The 23,317-nt window shown below is 43.1% G+C and overlaps 1 protein-coding gene across 2 annotated transcripts in view; it reads right to left on the reverse strand.

Annotated features, from left to right (window-relative positions):
- lef1 (lymphoid enhancer-binding factor 1) overlaps positions 1–21,900 on the reverse strand; it is a 56,039-nt gene extending 34,139 nt beyond the window's left edge. The window contains exon 1 of one of the 2 annotated variants that reach the window (XM_044113337.1): positions 21,856–21,900. In XM_044113337.1, the coding sequence (XP_043969272.1) occupies positions 21,856–21,885 (30 nt within the window). In that variant the 5' untranslated portion in view covers positions 21,886–21,900. Of the gene's footprint in view, positions 1–6,455; positions 6,517–21,855 lie in introns of those variants that run through there. The other variant, XM_044113336.1, reaches the window with a different exon arrangement.
- Positions 21,901–23,317: the final 1,417 nt, after the last annotated feature.

Consider the following 23,317-nt stretch of genomic DNA (forward strand, 5'->3'; position numbering starts at 1 on the left):
ACTGGGGGCGTGACCTTTCCCCTCTTATCCAGTTTTTACTCCATGTCATTAATTGTTACTTTTTATGGCAAGTTACTCAGCAGGCTGTTGCTAGGCAACCAAAGAGTGAGTGGGTTAGTTGAGGCTACCAACCTAGCTTAGCTAGCCGTGCGAGTCTTTCCTCTGCCTACATCTCCCAGAATGCTGTGCGGTTCTGGATCGGAGTGAGGCGAATATTTTATTCCTAAAATAATGACAAAAAGAAAAACTTTTGGAAAAATGACTTGCCATTATTTTGGGAAGATAATAAAATTTAATATTTTATCAGATGTATTATTTATTGATACTGATCATGTGTCCAGTGCGATATAGTGTTATTTATTTATTTGTAGCCCTAGTTTCCATCAGCATTGTTTCTATGCACACCTGGACGTTTCACATTGATGGAAATATCAAATTTTAAAATGAACTTCCTTTTCTTCTCAGAGATGCTTTTATATTCGCCTGACGTGGTTTTCAGAGTTAATTTGCTAGAGGTGAGGTGGAAACATTTGTCGAATACGTTCTGACGTAGCAAACCTTTACCTCCCATTACTAATCAGTCGTTTCTGCTCTTAGACTCATTTCCTTCTCTACTATATAACATCGCCAACACTAGGTAAAAGACAAAACAATTACAGCTTTCTAAAAACCTCTCTCCATATTTCTGTTCCATGTTAGTTTGTTACAGCTGTGCGTGCCGCCAACACTGACAGCATCCCACTGTTCTGGTTGATTAAACCCAAACCTTCAGATGCATAATTTGCATTTTCGGTTTTGCCACATGTTAAAAGTTTGATCTAAACTCACATGGCCGTTGGATAAAAACTCTACAACGGTTGTGTCCTTTTGGAAAGCTTTCAGACATTTCCCACTGGAAGGGGACTTCAGGACAGTCGCAGAATTTGCCTTTTATCTGGGAACTGCATGAATTTCCAAAGAGGAACAAGAGAGTTTTTCTAGACAGCGGGACGCCAAAAGTTTTCTCTTTGGACTTGCTGTCTCTTGGCTTTGGGTGTCGGTAGAAAGAGTTCCCTCCTAAGGACTACTGTCCTTTTATTGTATTACTTTTCTTATGCAACCATGGTTACTATCAGTGAAAAGATACAGAAAGATATCAACCTGGAAATGTTTATGCAGCAACACACATCAGCTTCCTGAATGTGCCTCAGATTTTTTTTAAATGGACTAAAATTAGGAACAGAAAGGGGAAAAAACTGGTTTCAAATGCAAACTAATTAAAGACATTGAGTTTGTTTGAACTGTGATCCCGTCTCGTTCCCACTGTGACTCCAAAAGCTCCAGTGGAGGGCAGCCGTACTGGAAGTCTCTTTCCGTTTCACTGGACAAATAATAGGCTTACACTGCAAAAACACAAAATCTACCAAACTATTTTTGTCTACTTTCTACTGCAGATATTTTAGTACACTTTAAATAAGACAAGACTAACTGAAGAGCAGCTTTTCCCGATATGTGAGATTGTTTTGTCCTGTTCCTTAATACTGATGAAAACATAGTAGTCATACTGGCAGATTTTTTTCAATTCTAACTTTCAGAAAATGTGTTGATAGTGAAATAATCTGCCTGTGGAACTAGAACTGTTTCAAAATGAAGGAGTTATTGACTTGAAACAAGCTCCCATATCCTGATGGAAAGTCACTTCTTTGTTAGTTTTGTCATATTTTAAGTGGACTTAGATATTTGCACTAGAAACTAGACCAAAAATACTTGGTAAGATTTAGCATTTTTGCAGTTTGGACTTCTTCTTTGCTTAGGAAGAGCAGGAGAAGGGCGATGGAGGAGACTGGTCATATCCAGGCTTGGTTGGGCCTTCAGATGTGGCTTAAGGTAAAATGTATTGTCTGGAACCGGCGCTGGCAGGATCCCTGGGTGGACAGACACTGTGGGCGTTTATTTGGTCCCTTTAAAGGCTGATGATCATGAGAAATACGTCACACCAGAACCATCCACCCCTCCTAAACGTTGCCTTTTGAACCATCCCTCTCCTTCTTCCGCCTCACAGCGCAGCTTTTGTCCTCCACTCAATTATAGCACTTCTGCAGAGTGGAGTGGGGGGAAAACGGCGAAAGCGGGAATTTTATAATAATCACTTCCCACTTCTGTAATTTATATGCAATGAGGACTCTTGGAGCCGGCGGCTACAATCAAGAGAGTAGAAACGATGTGAGGTGCTTCACAAACAGCTGGGGAGTCAGCAGCTCGAGTGGCGGCGGTGGGTTCCCATGCTGCCAAATCTGCCCACTAAAAGAAACCCCTCTCACCCGAAACACACCCAGGCGACTCCCCGAAATCCTACAGGACAAAGGTGCACTGCAAAACCAGCATGAGATGTGAACAGATGAGGCAAGCAGCTGAAATGGTTTGCTGCGAGATATAATTCACACTCAGGGTTGCCAGATCTGACTGACAATTTCCAGTTAAACCAGCCCAACTCCAAAAAAAACAGAACAAATCTCAGCCTCTAATGAAACCCGTGTCAGGAGCGCCAGATATCGTCATTTAAATATCCGGAAATTTCCCACATGCACACAGCGCTGCAGGACAAAAAGGCGATTCATTCACTTGCCATCAAAAGGCAACGAAACGAAACCTGGAGATGTAGGTATTATTAATTTAGTGCCAGAACAAAATGAAAATAACACAGAAAAACCTTATCCTTCAGACCTGTTGCCATAGCAACTAACTGACAACAGCTCCACCAGAGTATCAGGACTCAACACCAAAAAACACGCAAACATTTCCCACACAAAGACCGGGAGATTCAGTCCGTCACAGTTTTATGTTTTCAGTTTTATATTTTGTGATTATTAAGAAATGATAATCTGAATGCAGCAGAGATCAATTAGATCATTTAAAACATCTGACCTGTCAGAAAGTTCATGTGGTTTTTTTTCCACTGAACCAAAACGTACCAAATTCCACAACACGTCACATGTTAATGTTAACAAAGTCAAGTCAGCACAGAATTAAAAATAAGAAATAATTCTGCACAAAAAGGCTGAAAACAGGGAAGGAATCACTGCCTAGATCCAAACAACTCCCAGCATCCAAAACATCATTTCTACTCAAATTTAAACTTCATTTAATGGAAATAAGTCCTCACTGTTGCACAGAGAGACATCCTGTTACTGGAATACTTGTGTTGACTCTTGTGTTGTTATTCCAATGGAAAAAGCAACCCAATAAATTTGGGGTTTAAGACGTCGTATTAGGGCCAATGTAGATAGAAAAAAAAGAGTAAATTTCCACCAAAAGCTCAGAAATTTTGAGATTAATCTCAGAAATTTTCTAAAATTTGAAAATGTTTGACTGTTGAACATTCCAAGTTTTTTCTAGAAAACTTTTTGACTTCAATCTCAAAACTTTTGAGATTTTTGTAGCAAATTTTCAACTTTTTAAACTCAGAAATGTCCACATTTTGTCTAGAAAACTTCTGAGATCAATCTCAAAATTTCAGAGTTGTGGCAGAAATTTACTCCTCCTTTCTTCCTTTACAATGGCCCTAATAAGACATTGCAGTTTGTTCCAGCCCAACATGTTCAAAAGCATCCCAATTGGGCGGAAACCCACCCAACCTGGCAACACGGTTTCCACTGGAGGAGAACCTTTTCAGGATGACATCAGAGCGCCCACTCCCTTCTCCAGACCATTTATTTCCACAGACAATAGACTCAAAGCATCCGTAAATGCTAAATGTTTGCATATGAAGCAGAGGGTGTGCCAGCTGCTGAATTCCTACAGTCATCCCAGGACCAGGTGTGTTTGTGTCCAACAAAAGAGAGCAAACATCATCCTGCGGTAGCGTCTCTTTTGGAGACCAACCTGCAGAAGCCTAAATAAATAACCAATTACCATCTGCAGAGCCGCTTGAACTCCGCTGACTTCGAGTGAGGCTCTAAAAACGGAATATTTCTCCAGCAGGATTGCCCCTTGGCCAGGGGGCTTAATGTAACCAAACCCAATTAATGAGGAAGAAAGCCAGGCTGCCAGCAAGCGAGGCGGCACCAGGAGCCCAGGGTAATGAAGCCAACCGTGGGGACAGCAGCAGCAGGAAAAGCCTGCCCTGGAGACGAATATCCATCTGTTATGAGTCCCAATCTTTCCCTCTGCCCCCCTTTCACTCCAATCAAAATCCCCTTCATGCTAATCAGAGCTCAACAGTAGAAAGGAAGCGTTTAAGGCGACAGTCGGTTGATAGAAATGACCAGAGCTCTGTTTGAGTTCGGTTTGGAGAAGCAAAAACTAACATCTTCAATGACAAGTTTCAATTTAAATCTCATAAAAAAGGGAAGAAAAAAACCCCAGAATGTGTTCGTGATGCCTGAATCAGAAACCAGGAAACTAAAAACCAGAATGTGTTCGTGATGCCTGAATCAGAAACCAGGAAACTAAAAACCAGAATGTGTTCGTGATGCCTGAATCAGAAACCAGGAAACTAAAAACCAGAATGTGTTCGTAATGCCTGAATCAGAAACCAGGTAGCTAATGAATTTAACAGTTCCACGCTGGAAATGAACAAAACACCAAAAGCTATTAACAGCAAAGCATCTCCTCTCCCCAAAACTCAGTGAGCGCTACTGAAAAGGACCGGGATGGATTAGCCGTCACGCAGAACCTGCGCTCGGAGCGAGCCGCCGTGTTTCTTCAGCTCCGTGTTTCTGACATTCTGCATGTGCGCAGGAGATAATGTGTGTGAAATGTGCATGCCTCAGATGAAAAGACTTTATCCGCCTTTCAAAGTGTTCAACTCTTAATATCTGTGCGTCGCGGCTGCTATTAACAAACCGAGGGGAAACGCAACACAAATTATCCAGCTGCAAATTTCCCAACATGTTATGCAAGACGGGGGCGAAGGAGTTGAGAAACGAGAGGGAAGGAGGGAGGAGGGGACGCTTTCCGAGAGCAACGGCTGCAAAGAGAGGCTGAGCTTTGAAACTGTGGCCAGTAGACATTTGATACAACATTTACAAGTGACCTGCTATGCTTCCTTGAACAGGTCAGGATATATATATACATTTTTGCCCAAAATGATTCCTAGATGATTCTGATATTTCATCAGTTGTGTATATTTTTGAGCTGTTTCAAGGCCTCTCTCACTTTAAATTCAGATAAGTTGCTTTTGTCCACAACCCCCAAATTTGCACGCACAAGAAAATGGCTGCAAACAGATGCACAGTTTTATAACAGCGCAGCTTTGAAAAGCATTAGTAGAGCCTCCCGTACAACTAATCAGAATGCAGCAAGTGGTTTTTGGATAGTAAGTCAACAACAAAATAATTGTTTTTTCCAGCAGCCATTGTAGAGCGCATGCTGGAGCTCGGCTTGGGTTGCTAGGTAACGGGCCAGGGTGCGCTGAAGTTGCTAGGTAACGGGTTGTGCCTGCTTATTTATGACGTTATCCTCAGAAAGGTTTTGAAATGACACCAAAAACATAAACTTACTGCCAAGAAACGGCGGGGTGGGTTTTTAAGCGCTCTGCTTTTAGAAGCAGTAGAAACCCAAATGACAAAACACGATTAAAAATTTAAATGAAGCTAATTGCTTTGTTTTTTATTGACAAAATAAGCAACATCTTTAAATTTTAAAACTAATTTTCATAAATAGACATATTAGCTCAACAATAAAGATATTTACTGTTTTTAAAATGTTCTTCCGGTTACCCAACCAACAGGTCAGTGTAAAATCTTATTCTGGCTGCTCATCTCTGTAGTATTGCAAAGTTTTACACGTAGCTTCGCTGACAGGCTAACTCCTGTTACACAGAGGTCCATCAGATCGTTTTCTGAAGAGGAAATTAACCCTCTGTGGTTCAACAGACGCAGCTTTGTTGTCCATCGCTGCTGTTAGTGGATGCTGCTTGTGCGTCAGATTTAAGGGCGTACCAGAAACACATAAATACAAAGGGTCCGGCAGGAACCATTGCATGTTTTTACTCCAACCAAATGTTATTTACGTCACATTGAAATTCACCATGTGATAAAACAGCATATTCCCTTACTTACACATTAGAATAATGCCTTAATATACGTAATACTTTTTATACTTGCCACAAAAAAATATATATATATTTTCCACAAAGCTGCATAACGTAAGATTGTGGCAAAGATAACACACCTTTTCAAATGTCTATTATTACGTTGTGACATCTGAGTAATTCTGGCAGTCTGCATCTTGTGAGATATTTACAGCATATAGCATTAGCATGTATTAACTATGGACTGGAAACGCACAAAAGATCATCAGCGTCTTCACAGTATGGCCTCTCTGTGGAAGTGGACCAGCTCTGAATGGAGGTCGGCTGCTCCACCGTCTTCTTTGGGCACTGTGTGTGTGTGTGTGTGTGTGTGTGTGTGTGTGTGTGTTGGGGGTTGGGAGGCTGCGCTGGCAGAGCCCTGGGCGAACTGCAGGATGTTCACCTTGCGGCGGGGCGCAGGGCTCATTATCCCAGCAGGACCTGGTCACATCAAAGGAGGAAGGAAAGGGCAAACATTCTGCTGAAGTGCCACTGTCAGCAGGCCTGGAAGCACACACACACACACACACACACACAGACACACACACTCAAAAACAGACTGCTCACACACACACACACTGGAGCATCCAGTAAACATCCTTATCCCAGTAAAGAACAGGACTGCTCTCAGCAGCAAAGGCAAACTAAGAAAAGGGATCTGATTTTAGAGCATGAAGACGATCAGCACAGATTGACGAACTCTCCATGAGATAAACAAATCCCTGCACTGCAAAAACAAAGAGCCTTTAATCTTGTTTCTAGTGGATATATCTTAGTACATTTGAAATACGACAAAACTAACTTACAAGTAACTTTTCAAAACGATGTAGCAGTTTGTTTTAAGTCAATAATTTCCTAATATAGATGAAAAAGTTGTTGTTCCACTGGCAGATTATTTCATGCATAACATGGGAAAATGTCTTTTATAAGTGAAAAACTATGTTGGTGAAACTTTTTTAATCAATATTAATTGCTGTTTTAGAAGAATGTTGAAACTCTGTCCTCCAAGAGTTTGCTTTAATGTTCATGCATTAAGATTAATAATGCATCAAAATACAAAGACGGACGAGGAAGTAAAACAGATAACTCACTTTACTCCTCATTTTCATGTTGATTTTAAGATTCTATCACTCACTTTTAAAACTTTAAATTATTTAGCTGTTTTCACTTTTACACTGTTGAATTTGTCTTAATTGAACTCCGGCCCGTTTAGCTGAAAAGTCTGGGTCATTGTTTGGATGTGTGAATGCTAAGCTAACTCTGATGTGGTTTGAATGTATATGTGAACCATTGATCAGCTGTGAGCTTCAGACCCTCAGCGCTGACCAGAAGCAGAAAAGGTTTAGAAAACACTTTTCCATGAATCAATGTGCATCCTCCCCCTGATTTCCACCAACTATTTATAGCGGTCCCGCTGCTGCATTAACCCACTGCATGATTTATCATTGGGAGCCAGCTCTGGTCTGCTGAGTAGCTGCATTCATGCCAGGCGGCACCGTGGTGCCAACAACAACACGCCGCGGCCCTCAGAGATGCACACAAATAAAACCGCAGCACAAGCTAACCCTGTGCGCCTGGAAACCTCGGCTCCTGCACAATAACACAGAAAGACGGCGAGAGAAAACCAGGAAAGTGCTGATGAGTTGCAGGAGCGTTGCAGATCTGTCGAACAAGAGCGGATTTGCCTGCTACACCTAGATAGTGCCCCCCCCTCTGCTTTCGCCCAGGTATTCTGGGCATGAATGGCTGTCAGTTTGGATTTGGGAGCTCAGCGTTGAGGGGGAAAATAGAGTCTGGTGGGGGTCTTTGTGCGTCTTCATTGGCAGAGACGAGCGCGGGAGACAGTGCCCTTCTCATTGAGCCCCGGCTCGCTCAAAACGCTGCGATTTCACATCCAGAGGGGGAAAAAAGAAAAAAAGAAAAACGGATGAAGCTTCTGGCTGCTGGGGACGCTGGCGTGTCTGCGGGGAAGGTTTCCGATGGCACCGGGAAAACCGAGGATGGGGAGGTGATCTGAACGAGAGCAGCTTCTGCCTGAGCTGAGGAGAATAGTGACCCAGTTTTCCTTCTGCGTTTCACTCAGACGGATTCACACCCACCCACATGCACAGCCAGAATAGCAGGAACAAAAATAACGACGGATTACTTGCAGCTGATGACGTCATGGAGAAAAAGAGACAGAAAAAAACGGCCGTTTTGGAGAAAAAGTTCAGACATAAAATGATAAATGTGGAGTTTGTTTTAATGAGATGAGAAAGACGCAGCGCTGCCTCAGGTGAGGAAACACCTGGGTGTTTGTGTCAGTCTGAACTTTTGACCCGGTTATCAGGGAACCGTTCACCCGATCACCTTTGAAGAGATGTTTGTTTTCATCTCAGGGAAACACCAATCGATCAGTCAGAGATCAGATCTGGCTTTGATCAGTGATCAAATCTGGAGATTTCTCAACATTTTTTAATAATTTGACAATAAAAATGGCTTCAGTCAATAGATTATGTTGAGACGATTAATTAGATTCATTGATTAACGAAATAATCGTCAACTAAACCAAAACCCATCAAGCAGCGATTTTTGTCATGATTTGCTGGTTGTGGGTGGCGAGGATGGAGGCGGTGGATCCAGGTTGATGTGAGAAAGTTTAATGATAAACATGAAGGAGAACAGAAACCCAGGCAGCACAGAAGAGGCTGAGAACTCAGACGGACCTTCCGTTGGATTTTAAAAGCTTCCTCCAGGAATCTCAGTTTTTCTCGGCAGGTTGGACCGCCAAGGAAATCTCTAATCTCTTGTCGACGTTTTGGTGCGTCTGCACTTCCTGTCCCAGCCTGGCGCAGCGGTGCTGGTTTAATGATTCTGGTTCAGGTCGTAATGAGCCGTATTGTCCGTCCCAACGTTCGGGACCGATTCACGGATCAACACTGCACTCACTCACACAAAGGACCAAACAACAGCATCAGCAGCCCACTTTCTGGGAGCGATTCCACGTTTCAGGGGATTAACTGGTAAAGGCTACCAACAACTGCCTTTCATTGGGGAATTAGCCGTTAATCAAACCCCACGTCTGAGGATTTCTCTCCATCCAGAACTGCTCGCCCCTGCTAGGAGGTCTGAATGGGAAAACGCAGAGCCATTCAGATCCGATCCGCACCAAACAAACGGCTTTTCTCCAACCTCACAGAGGCAGGAACCCTTAAAGGGCCACTCCAAGGAACCGCAAGAAAGGCCCCGCCCCCTTCAATTAGCTTTGTGGCGGCGGGGTTTAGCGGGCTTTAACGCAAACAAAACAATGACCATGTTCAACATGGCCGATGCGGCCTAACAAATGGAAATTTCTGCAACACAAAAGGGACGCGCGAGACCCGGGACGTATGGTTACCGCGGCGATAGGCGTCCACCTGATTCAGCAGGCCTGAATGGGCTTTCATCACATTCAGCTCTCCGCCGGATTAAAGCAAAACGAGCCGCTTGATAGAGATATTCATGGCTCTGCTGAGAGGCTGAGATGCTTCAGCTGGAGCAGCAACAGAAAGTAAAGGCCTGTTAGGGCAGAAAACACTGAAAAGATAATAAATCAGGCCTCATTTATACGGGACAACAACAATGACGAAACATGCACGAAGATGTTTCAAAGGTTTTAGGGCTTAGTTGCTTCATTTCTGCCCCAAAGGCTGCCAACAGGTTATTTATTCACATTAAATCCCGAGAAATATTTACATTTAAATTATTTAATTACATTTTTCAACTAAGTATCAGGACAATTGAATATAATCAAGATAATATAAGAAAAAGTCAGAATGAGAAAATAAAGTCACACATCAAAAGGTCAACCTGAGAAAAGTCATGATGATATGAGAAAAAACTTACAGTACAAAAATAAAGTAATAATACAAGCAAAAAAGGTCATTATTGTGAAAATAAAGTCAAACAACAAACTCATAATATGAGAATAAAGTCATATAAATATAAGACGGGCGACAAAAAGTAATATGATGATAATATCATAATAATTCAATTATATTAATGTTACGACTGAAAATCCTAACATTAGTAGAATGAAGGAGTAATTTTATTAAAAATCATTAAAGACTAAAGTCAGCAATGCTGAGCATCTTCTGAAGTTGTACTTGGGAGAATATTTCTATGTTTTCATTTTAACATCAACATCAAATTAATGTGACGGTTTTAGATGTTCACATCAGATCTTTATAACAACCAAAGATTTGCTCTTATTAAAAGATTTTTTTCAGGCAATATTGTGTCTTTGTTCTCGTAATTAAAAAAAGAAATCTGCATTTTTTATTTATTTCTAAAGAAGATTTTTGTATTTGTCTGATTCTTGTTGAGTTCATTCCTTCTGAAGATGTCTGAGTGTTTTGATGGATGATCAAACCAAAAGTCATCAAAGTTTCATTGAAGTTGGGGATGAAATGGACCAACGAAGCCCGACTCTCTGCATGTTTGTTTGGGTTGCAGCTGGCGAGTAAAAACGGCCTAAATAAAGTCACATCTCCAAAGTTCTCTTCTAAACCGGGACGTTGCCTTGAGATGACCATAAGAGGGAGCGACCTCCTGCTGGTGGATTATTTCTGAGTCTCATAACCTCGTTTCCAAACAGTTACCCAGCAGTAAACGACTGCAGATTGCATTAACTGATGCCAAAGCACGAAGACTCCCGAGGGCGTAAACGGAGACTCAAACTGTTTTCCTTCCTGCAAAATTCTGGTGCACAGAGACCAAAACGGCTCGTTTACAAAAAGTTTCCAACTATACCTGCAGAAGAAAGAAACTGTATCCTCCAAGAGTTTGCTTTAAAGCTTTTGCATTAATATTAAGATTAATAATGCATCAAAATACAAAGACGGACGAGGGAGAAAACCTGATGACTCACAAGACCAATTCAACCCGCTTTTCTGGGTTATTCCTCATTTTTATGTTGATTCTAAGATTCTTTTACTCACTTTTAAAACTTTATATGATTTGGCACCGAATTATTTGCCTGTTCTTATTTTTACAGTTCAGCCACTTTTGAATTTGTCTTAATTGAACCCCAGTCCGTTTGCCTAAAAGGTCCGGGTCGTTTTTTGGACGTTTGAAAGCTAATTGAACTTTGGTCCACCTACAAACCTCGGCCTCTGTTCGGTTGAAATGAATTCTGGTTCAGTTTGAATGCGGATGTGAAAACCAAGCAGACCGGAAACCGCTCCACAAGCAGGAAGTGGACTACGGTGCAGGGCATTCTGGGTAAATACATCCAAAACAAACACACTAGCCTAGCGCTAACAATACAAATGGCTCTTCAGCCAATGACAGACGGAATCGACTGATACAAAACCTCAGACATCGGTTTTGGAAATGAAAACTCTGTGCTTCTCTAATTGTTGTATATGTCCCAAGTTTTGACCTTTAAAAGAATATTTACTGTAACCTCATGAAAAAACCTAACAAACGATTAGAAAGTTATTAATTTGCAGAGTTCCTGGTAGAAAGGATTGGGGAACGATTATTGTTCCTGTAAATGGGCGCTTGCGTCTCGTCCACCTTTTATGTGGGAGGACGGCGGTTCGGTGGCGGTGGACTGATTAGAGGTTCTGATGGCCGTTTGATGGCGGGCGGCTCAAAGTGTGGGACCGCTCTGATGTCTCTCCGCTAGAGGACATGAAAAGCATCACCTGGCCTCACGACCCCCGCCGGCTTTCAGGGGCTCCCCATCGGGTTCCATTCAGGCCACATAATCCGTTCAGCGTGACCTTTGACACTCCCAGAGTCAGCCCCACTTCCACGCCCGACCCGCTTTGCTCAAGCTGCAGCAGACACGGAGATCCAAGATGCACCTAATTTATTTAACACGTCCGTCCCGAGAGGGAAAACGCAAGCTCTCCGTCAACGAGTTCGCTGTCCGCTGATCAAAAGCAGCGTGGAGTACGAGGAGAGCTCATCAGATAAACAAAAAATATTCTTGCTGGATTTCTTTGTGGGTTTCATCATCCTGCATCAAGTGACTGCGAGGGGGGAAGAAAACAAAGCCTTGTTTTCATCCCCGTGACATCAGAGTGTGCAGACGGAGAGCGGGGGAAGAATCAAGAGTTTGGAAAACTGTCTCTCAATTTGCTGCTCCAAAAAAACAAAAAAAGAAAAGAGGGAGGGTTCTGCTTTCCAGCTGCCTGGCAGACAAACCTCATATGAATTGTTGCTAAAACCCAAATCTCCAGGCAGGATTAGTCAAACTGCTACCATCTTCTAGGTTTGTCTGAACTCGGAGTGAGTATAATTGGTATGAATCTCAGCTGCACAGACTCGCCGTGTCTCCTCTGTGACTCGGGGGGCAGTCAAGTTTTTCCCAGCCGTAGTAAATCGGGCGCCTGGGGCCGGAGCCGAGCTCGCGTTTCAGAGCCGGGGCCCGGGAGGCCGTCGGGGGACAGAGATACGGCGGCGACGGCGGGGGAGGGTATTGTGGAGAGGGGCGTGGTCAATGAGGCGGCTGGGTGAGTAGGCAGGGCTGCAGACCAGGTGGATGTTTCTAAAGGAAGGAAGGCAACCGTTTCTTTTTTAAATGTTGCAATAGTTTAGGTTGTCCAGTAAACTCAGGAACAAAGTTTCAACATTTGTTACATTTTCAGCTGCTGCGACTCATTTTCTCACTGAACTGAGTCAAACAAAAAACCTGTTCCCCTCCTCGCCTGTGGGGGCGCTGCACCAAGAATCTCTGAAGGAAACAACACAGAAGAAGACACTGAGCACAAACATCCTTCTTCTTGATCCTGCTGTTGTACGACTTGGGGTTAGTTAGACTTCAAACACTTGGATATAATGAAGGCAGGCAGATTTTGTTAGCCGGGCCTGTTAGCCACATTAGCGGCATCTCTATAGATCCGTTGCAACCTGACTTTTAGCGGAAGATTTTGCCCCCGGATCCAGTGAGTGACAGACTACTGTTGGTTTTAACTACAATCTGTCAATATAATGTGCTACAGCTTTACTTTACATCTTTACTACTAACTTTTAACACTATGTCAGCTAGATAACAAGGTCAGAAAAAAATAGTGAAGGAGATGGAATTATATGCTATGCTAGCTTGACTTTGACAACCATAACATGTACATGTGCTGCAGAATCCGGTTTGTTTTGGTTCGGTTAAAAAAGGCGACCCAGATCATCTGCAGAGCAGGAGTTTAAATTAGCTAATCAACCTTCGCTGTGTTCAGATTATCACATATTAATAATCACAAAATAAACATCAAGCCTGAAAACATCGCCCAGGGCGCCAAACAGGCTGGAGGCGACTCTGCGTGGCCCTATCACTGCTAGTGCCCGTGCCTGGCCCCCCTTAGAAAACCCTAGACCCGCCCCTGCTGCGAGGTGCCATTACACACACGCTCCAACACAAAGGCGCCCGGCTCGTTAGCACTCTAACTAGCAGGCTCCATGGCAATCAGCGCTCTCCTCTCTCAAACATGGCTACATCTGCAAGTGTAATCACTGCATTGTGCTCCGATTTTCTGCTCTGCTGGGCAGCGGCGCGGCGGCCTGCTCTCCACCCGCTCTCCACCCGCTCTCCACCGCGGCCTCGGCCGGCCCGCTGTGGATCACACTCTCCCTGGTCGCTCAGGTAACAGGAGTCACTAATCCGGCCGGGGTTGAATTACAGATAATTGCCTCGGCACCATGATTGATTTCAGCCCTGGAAAGAAGACGATGACGCCGCCTCCCCCTCCTCTTCCTGCCTCTCTGCAGCGCGGCGAGCGGCAGCCAAGACTCTCCATCTAGTAGGAGGCAGGAGGCTTTGAAGAGATCAAAGCCAAGGCCGGGAGCAGTTGCGCGCCCAGGGAATACGGGAGAGAGGCTTTCTGCTCCTCAGCCCTATTTTCTAGCGTCATGTTGGATTGCAGCTGTATTGCATTTCGCCAGTTTTCTTAATGCTCTTGGTTTTGACTTTGACATCAGTGATCCCCTTTTCTCTCCTCCTCTCCCCCTAACCATCGGTTTCTTCAAAAACAAGAAGAGAGAAGGAGGTAAATGGATCCAAAAACAGATTCTCCTCTCTCTCTTTTTTATATTTTCACAACTCCATAATTGGACAGTTCAAAGGAGAGGAGGGGAGAAATGTAGCATTTGTTTTCAATTCCACCGCCGATATGAAAGGAGCGACAAACTTTTATGGCCTTCCCAAAAATTAAAGGCAGACGCTTTTTTCCCTAGCAGTCAAAGAACGGCGTGTTTTTTTACGGCCGAGACCACACAAAACGAACTGATAGCTAAAGCCTCTCCTCTTTGTCCTCCCGATGGAGCGAACACACACACCAACACACACATGCCGACAGAAAAAAAGCGGTTTGATGTTCGGCACCAGAACACAGAAGGAGGCATGAAGAAAAAGCCGTAGCCATGTATTCATTTAATGGCTCCGCTAATAAAGCCTGGTGGCAAGAAGGCACCCTTTGTACTGCAACTATGCCGGCCCTGTACCACCTCCTACACTGGGGACCATTAATATTTCAGCGCTGTCAGAGACGCATTGCATGTGAGCGTCTTTAGCGCTCACACCCACAGCAGAGGGAAATAATGAGCTTCTGAAAAAATATGAAGCAGCAAAAAAAGAAAGAAAAGGAAGGCCGGAGCGAGCGCGGATTCATCCAACAGAGCGGCTATTGATCATGGCTCGGTCTCTGAGCGGGACAAAGTGAGGGCTGTTTGAGCTCCTCTGAAGTCTGGACACAGCTGGCAGCATTTGGAGCCATGTTCTTACCCCTGTGAGCCCATTGTTCCCGCTCCGCTGCAGATCGCTACTTGGAACTGTCTCTTTATAGAGCTGCGAGCTGTCAGGATGAGGTCAGAAAACACTATTCATGATTTTACTCACTTTACAGCTGCAGCAGAGAGCGGCCGCCTTCAGACCCTGTTGGAGCACCAAGCGTTTGACAGAAGGTCGTGTAACTTTATTATACGAGGAAATAACAACAAATCTAAGCCTGTTTTCAGGCCTAACAGTCTCGGTTTGATTAGGGACCAATATGTATATTGTTGCTGTGGTTCTCCTTCACACTCCAGCCTGTTCCCCTCCTCACCTGTGGGGGCGCTGCACCGAGGCCCACTGAAGGAAACACCATGAAAACCTCTGAAGGAGACACTGAGCACAACTTCCTTCTTCACAAAATGTAAACAAAAATAACGTCAGATTTTAGTGGTGGTAGGATTTCTCTTTTCTCTTGGTAAAAGACAACGAGCCATTTCTCCTGCTAGTCTAAAGCATTTCGTTGTATTTACCCAGAATGCTCTGCGCTGTGTCCACTTCCTGTCTTTGGAGCGAACTCCAGTCCATTTGGCGTTCACATGCATTTAAGCTGCATCAGAATTCAGTTCAGCCGAACCAGACTGAGGTCTGTAGGCGAACCAGAATTGGATGTTTTGATCGGCATCAGAGTTTGGTTTCACAAGCTGCTCAAATGTTTTGGTTGGTTTGACTCAGTGCAGTGTGCAAGCGAATTGCAGCAGCTGAAAATGTTACTTTTCCTCATTGGTCCTCAATCGAATCGAGCCTACCGGACCAATGGAAAAACATCCTTAAATATTGGAAGAGTGACACTTCCTTCCCTGTACGGTCACTGAAGCCGTCAGTCAGACTCACTGGAACTCACTGAAGTTTCAACAGCATTGAAAAATTGGTTTATGACATTCTTGTCGTAATTCCTAATTGGGATTACAACAAAACCTTTGACGTCTGAATTCTGCTGGGAAGCAGGAGGTTGAGTTTTCAACATGGCCGCCGTCATTAATAAATGTAAAGTTGTGAACTTTAGGCATCTAATAGTACATCGAACTCATTAAATGCATGTTATGGAGCTGTTCAGCCTCCGTCTCTCTGTGCTGAAGTGCAAAAAAAACCAGTTCCTCAAATTTGTCTGCAAAATCAGAAGATCCCCACATTTTACCAAAACAATACAAACTGTGATGTTATTGCAAATCTTCTTTAAAAACCTCCATTAACTCAAAGTGGGTGTGAACATGGTTGAAATCATTATTTTACTATTAGCTTTTTGAAAATTACTATGTCATTATAGCGCTTTAGCATTCTGCTAAATACCATATGAGCTCCGTTCTTTAGCATTAGCAGAAATAATGTTTATGGTTAGCACTTTTAGGGTTAGCTCAAGTAACTGTTTAGTTAGCAGCTGCTGTATAGCTGATATAAATGAGCTCAAACATGTTAAAGGTAGCCCTGCTAATTAACCAACACCAGCCAATGGCATGAAAGATGACTCCATGTCAGCTGCACAGAAGAGCGATGTTTAATGTGATGTGCAAAAGGTTTTGTATTAAAGGATGGATGGATAGAAGTGCTACTATTAAGTTTTACCAGTTTATTAGTGAATATTTTTTTCAATTAAAAACATGAATTCAAGCTTCTCGGACCATCAGCCTCCTACAATCCCATATGCACAAAATAATATTACAGAAGTTTCAGAAGAAATTTGACCAAAAACCCAAACAAACACGAAAGCACAGCCTTCCAGTCTCCAACTCTTATCCTCGTTTCACAGGAAGTCCCCACCCCCTCTAATCAACCAGAACTGCGCATGAGGGACAACCTTGGCGAGGCCGTCCGCTGACCCTGGAGAGCCGCAGCAGGCTGCTGGTGAGGAGTGAAGCCCAGTGAGCAGCTGCTCAGGCCAGAACCACCAGAACCCGGGCGACGCTCCGGCCAGCTCAACGCCCAAAGGAAGAGCCGTCGTTTACCCGCCGTCTGCTTCCTGAGTGCCAACACGCGTCCAAAATAAGCATCAGTCAGGTTGCGTCACATGCGAGCCTGCATGCGGCGCACACGGGTTGTTGCCTTTCTCACACATGTAGAAAGTCACAGTTTCAGGACTTTTAGCACCAGAGCTAAAGTATTGCTAACAGATATCTTCCTTCTGCTGTCTTTAGCTTTTAACACTGAAGCAACTTAAACGTGATGAGTTTAACTGTAACTATTAAGTGTAGAACTTTTGAAGCAATAAAACCAGAAGACATTTTTAAAAACAGGTGAAGAAAGCCTTCATCCGTGATCGTCGTCTCCTCTTACAGTCTGCTGAGCTCCACTTACCAGGATGAAAACACAGATAAGCAGATTACAACCACATGGCGTCGCTTGCACCGTCCATACGGAGCAAACGTGTCGACCGGCATCGCCAGACGTCGCAGGAAACTTCGGCGTTAATGGGGCTGTATATAAAACACCACAGCAGCAGCGGGCCATCGCAGTGCAAACAAATGATTCACCGTGTGAGATCTGCACCGCAGATGACACTGATGTGTGAGCAGATTTAGAAGAAAACAGACCAATTATGCTGGCATCTTTTAGACTGTCAAACTCAAGGCCCGGGGGCCAAATCTGGCACGCCACAGCTTTTTATGTGGCCTTCTGGACTCCACTGGGTCACAAAAATAGAACCCTCAAGATAACAGTTGTGTGTTTTCATGTTATTTTACCAATCAGATCAAAGAAGTTTTTATCTGTATTCTGCAAAATTACATCAATCAGTCTTTGTAGTTTTTCACACGAATGCATAATTGTCAGTTCATTGCTAATTTTCTGCAAAAAGGATCAAAATCATTAAGTGTTGCATGTAAATCTGTGTGTAATTTAATCTCACTGTAAATGCAGCTTTTATTTTCCAAAGGCCTCTCAGGGTTTTCAGTCAGTCCCTCCAGTTTTTTATCAGCTAGCAAAATTCACACAGAATCAACAGATTTTATGCATAACTGTGAGTTAAATGATTAAAAACATTGGGGTTTTGGGTGTTTTCACACCTCATAGTCCAACTGACTTTGTTCACTTCAGACCAAAATGGCAACAAATGAAAATAACAGAAAACACTGTTCCTCTCCCCGCCTGTGGGGGCGCTACTCCAAAAACCACTCACACAAAAGCCTCTGAAGAAGACAGTAACACTTCCTTCTGAAATGTAAACGAAAATAAAGCGTGGTCAGATTTTAGTAGCTATTGGATTTTCTTTAGGCAGAAGATCACGAGTGATTTCTCCCGCTAGCGCTAGCTTAGCGTGTTTGTTTTGGTTTAATTTACCCAGAATGCCCTGACCTGTAGTACACTTCCTGTTTTCAAACCGCACCAGAATTCACTTTTTCAGTCTGAGTCAGACTTTAATTGCGCAATAACACTTTCCCAAACAAACTGGACTTTCCAGGCAGGAGTTTAATTAAAGCCAACTTGTTAGCACTCTACGTGATGCCAACTCCCACCTGCAGGTGGCAGGATTTCTTACTTCTACTGCCCTGCTGCCTCAGCCGCCATATTTGATAAGTGTCTGTGATCGATGGGGTGAGTTACAAAAATCACATTCATGTCAGACATAAGTGCAAATATTTCTAAATTAGCATCACAAAATCAGTGATTTTGCAACATAAATTTTTAATCACAAAAACAATCATGAAATCCTGGTGGGACTAATCAGTAAAAGGATGTTCAGTATTATTTGACTTAAGGGGTACTTATTGAACATTAATATTTTAACAATTTAATAGGTTTTATCAACACATTCTGGCCCTTCATGGTCTTAATGTGGCCCAACAAGAAATTGAGTTTGGACAGTTTCTAATTCCCATTTTATTTTCCATAGTTTTGAGGACGAGACGCTCGCAGGAAGTGCAGCCGATTAAAGGCAAGCCCAGCCGTGGGAAAGCAGCGCAGGGTGGGCAGTGATGGACAGGGAGGCTGCTGGGAGATGCAGTGTTCTCGCTAACAGATCCTCCATGCAGCACCGAGGGCATGAGCTCAGGACACACATGGCACTGAGGGACACCGGCGAGGCCCCACCAAATCCCGTTAGGTAAGCCCGGGTTAGCGATTCCACGCTGCGAGACACTGGCTAGCAGATCCGTCACGTTCCCTCTACATCAAAGGAAGCCCAGCGCTGCAGCCCCTCCTCATCCTCACCATGAGGATCTGCAACCAGGGATCCAAAAAAATAAAAACTGAAATGGAGACGTAGCTCTGAGGCCTCATCATCAGAAAATAAAATCATCTTCAGGCATCCTGAGCTGCATCTCTACCAACATTTCAGAACTAAGCAGCTGTTTTTACTGTTTCTGTCTCATCAAATGTGAGTTTTCAGAAACAAATCTGGATTTCCAGGAAATAAATTCAAACTTACACTGAAGCATGAAAAGCGAACTGCAAAAATACAAAATGTTGTTTGTTCCCAGTGAAAATATCTTTGTACACTTAAAATAAGACAAAACAAATAGCTTGTTTTGAGTTAATTATTCCTTAATTTTGCTGAAAATTAAGGAATTATTTAATTTCTAACAAGATATTTTTTCCACATTTTAAGTGAAATAATCAGCCAATGGAATAAGTACTTTTCATCAATTTTAAGGAATGTTTCTCTTAAAAAAAATCTTTAAAAAAGCTCCTATATTTGCTGAAATGTTACTTGTAATTGAACTCGACTTCTTCCACACATTAAACTGGAAAAACAAAACCCTCCAAACGTGACATCAAAAAATTCAGCAGAACACAAAAGTTTCAACCTTATCTGAAACCGCTGAGAAAAAAACACAATTCAACAAAGTTTCTGCAGGTTTCACCAACTCAAATTTGAGACGATGAAAGACATTTAAGGCCCGTATCTCCACAGAAATGTACGGATATCGTCCAACCATCTTAGACGCAAAAAAAGCCAGCTACCTATAGCAAGGTTATGTTAGCAGCTCATCACCAAACTGTCTCAAGTCACAGAACGCATTGAAAATTCCTGTGTGACTCAAACTTTCACCTGACTGAAATGTCCAGCAAGAAATAAAAAAACATTTAATATGCAAGATTAAATACTGCCAAGACAACATTTAAGACCTGTGATTAACACATTTAAGACCAACTTACTTTTTTCCCTCCATCCAGGGGTCTTTTGTGGGCTCTAGTGTCCCTCATATGGGGGAAGACATGCCGGGTCCGGGAATCGAACCCGCGCCGCTGCGTCGAGGACTCAAGGCCTCCAAACGTGGGTCACATTACCCACCACGCCACCACGGCACGCCCAAGACCAACTTAGTTTTTAAAGACATTTTAAGGCCTTAATTATTGATACATGAATTAAAAACTTCTTAAGGGCCCTGTTAATGTTATTTTCTTTTTTGTTTTTGTATAAACGTTCAAAAATACCTAATAAACATAATTCATAAAAAAATAAAATAAAATAAAAACTTCTTAAGGATACATGGACACCCTGTTAAAAATGCTTACAGGATCTAAGATGAAAGAGTTTTTTTCTGGTGTTTTTTGTGCTGAAACATCAAAGAATCCCCGGCTGAGTCAGGTAGAAAAATTCAACCTCAGCTTCACATCTGCATTTACACAACAGATACTGAAAAATCACAGCATTACCCCATAAAACATTATTTAATCTCTTCATCAGTGCAAACGCTCAGTCTGCACTGATGCAGAACCAAAAACACAAACTTCCAACACACCAGCAAGACAAAGACGAGCATAAGAGCAGCTACACTATCTAAGTTTTGTTAAAACTTGATAGTTTAATAACTAATAATAGTTTAATAAATACTGCCAATAAAACCTAAAACGAGGATTTAGATTCATCCATTCATTTTCTAACCCTAGTGGTGTCTGGAGGGTTGCTGGTTCCTCTCCAGTTAACGTTCTGGGCGAAAGGCGGGTTCACCCTGGACAGGTCGCCAGTCTGTCGCCGGGCAACACAGAGACACACAACCATTCACACACACACTCACACCTAGGGAGAATTTAGAGAGACCAGTTAACCTGACAGTCATGTTTTTGGACTGTGGGAGGAAGCTGGAGAACCGGAGAGAACCCACCATGCACAGGGAGAGCATGCAAACTCCAAGCAGAAAGACCCCGGGCTGGGAATCGAACCCAGAACCTTCTTGCTGCAAGGCAACAGCTCTACCAACTGCACCACTGTGCAGCCCAGTTAAGATTAAATAAAATCAAAACAGTGAAGCAGTTAAAAGCTATAGAACATGCTAACTCTAGCGCGCTAAATGGAGCATTAAATTCATTCTTTTGTGAGTTTTCACAAACTGAATTAATGTTTAACAAACCAAAAGGTGTTTTAAACAATCTTTAGAAATTCTAAAATAATTTAGATTTGACCAAAGAACTATGAATGCCATAGTTTATTTCTTTCTACATGTTGTTCTTTCTTTATGCTAATTTAGCTAAATAAAAATCATGCTAGCTGAAGGTTTATAGCTGCTTTGAGACAAAGGTTTATTTTAAATAGGAAGTTCTGTGTTAGTTTATTGTTGGAGATCTATTTTCATCCCTACATCAGTTGCCACTTCCATCTGAGGAACTAAATCGGATACATATCCGATAGTTTGCAGTCTGGACCGTCATTTTGCATCAGAAGAACCAAGACAGTAAAACAGTAAAATTATGAAAGCAGGTTCCTGCCACATATCCAAACCAACGTCTCTGCAGACGCTGCAGCCAATGCGCTTTCATTTTATTAGTTAACGTCATCATCCTGAAACCTTCTGACAAACCTGTCGCCTCCATTTTACAGCGGCGGCCATTATTACTGCCGTAAACAAAGCTCTGCTGTGTGACATCAACCTTCTTCTGCACATGCGACTCACATTTAACTCATAGTGTAAACAACCATTAAAAAACCAAAACAAAGAAAATCAAATTTATCATCGCAGGTGTGAGAACGTAGCCTGAAATGGGTTTTTCTTAACAAGCGCCACCAGGTGTTCAAACTGTGTCATGACAAGTCTCATCAACATTTATCCAAGATCTTTTATTTCTGGGAAAAGTTACTCACTTCTCTTTCTATCTGCGTAACAGTGGACATGTTTTGGCGTAAAGTCTGAGCTTCTGTAGCGGAGTCTGCTCATTAAGCTGGGAGTCCCCAAAATCTGCTGACAATCAGCAAACGCTGCCCTCTGTTCGCAGACTGGACTCCGGCATGTGCAGGAATGTCATGGTCAATGGAAATCAATCTAAACTGCTGGGACGGGGGGCGAGGATGGAAGAGAATGAAAGGGAGAATGTGGCTTTGATCTGGGTGAAAACTGATCCCAGGCCTGCAGATACTGAGGCTGCGGTGGCCGGCAGCAGAGCAGGCGAGCTGACATCAGTGAGAAAGTCGGGATTCTTCCACTTGTTATTGGATCGGCGAGAGAAACGCATAGAAAATGACTTCTGTTTTATTGGAGACGGGGGAGGGGAGCTAACCACAGCAAAAGAAAAGGTTTTAGAAGCTTGGGCAGGAGGTTTGCCTCCAAACTGCCTGGTTTTACACATCTGCACTGAGGGGTAATTTCCTCTAACACACTCAGCTGGTCTCCATACTGAGGTTTATGAGCTTCTCGGTGCCACGGATTAACACAACCAGCAGAAATCTCAACATCAGACCAGAATTTCCAGAAGCGAACAGGAAAGTGCTCAAATTAATCCAATTTTCTCCAAACTGCCACACTTTCTTTTCACTCCCGCAACCATTTCAAAGGGTGAACGACGCAATTTTAACATCATCCCATGATAGAGTTGCGTGTGAAAGAAGATCCTTTACACTCAGCATGTGGCCTCTACCCCCCAACAATCACATCTGCTTCCCAAAAAACACAGACTCTCACAACAACGCAGAGGCAACTTTCCGCCTCTCCAAGCAGCTCCCGGGAAATTCACAAGAAGAAGCGACCTTGTTGTTCTTCCTAACCAGGTGGGAGCACTTCCTGCGTCGGCGCCCTGCTGGACAACTGGACGGACAGCAGAAGCTTTCCTGCAGAAACGCAAAACCTGACCAAGTATTTATGTCTGGTTTCTAATGCCACCTGGTGCCTGAGATGCTGACTTACAAGTGACTCTGCAGTGAGATGCCAATATCCCTTGATGGCCTGTCTGTCTGTCTGTTCCACTGTCAGATAAATTCACTCTGTCATTCTGTCTGTCTGTCTGTGTTAAATAATCTGCCTGTCTGTCTGTCTGTCTGTCTGTGTGTCTGTCTGTCTGTCTGTCTGTCTGTGTGTCTGTCTGTCTGTCTGTCTGTCTGTGTGTCTGTCTGTCTGTCTGTCTGTCTGTCTGTCTGTCTGTCTGTCTGTCTGTCTGTCTGAATGACTGATTAACAGGCGTTTGTTGGACTGGAATCAGTTGAATCAGACAAAAAACAGAAAATAAAGCATTCAGGACAGTGAGCCTAAAAGTGAACCAATGGTAGAAAATAGACCCTGTAGATTATTTATTTTATAGGAAGACAAAGTCAAACTCACTATCCTTTTATTAAC

This window comes from Gambusia affinis, linkage group LG04, assembly GCF_019740435.1.
Source record: "Gambusia affinis linkage group LG04, SWU_Gaff_1.0, whole genome shotgun sequence".
In the NCBI taxonomy this organism is placed as follows: Eukaryota; Metazoa; Chordata; class Actinopteri; order Cyprinodontiformes; family Poeciliidae; genus Gambusia; species Gambusia affinis.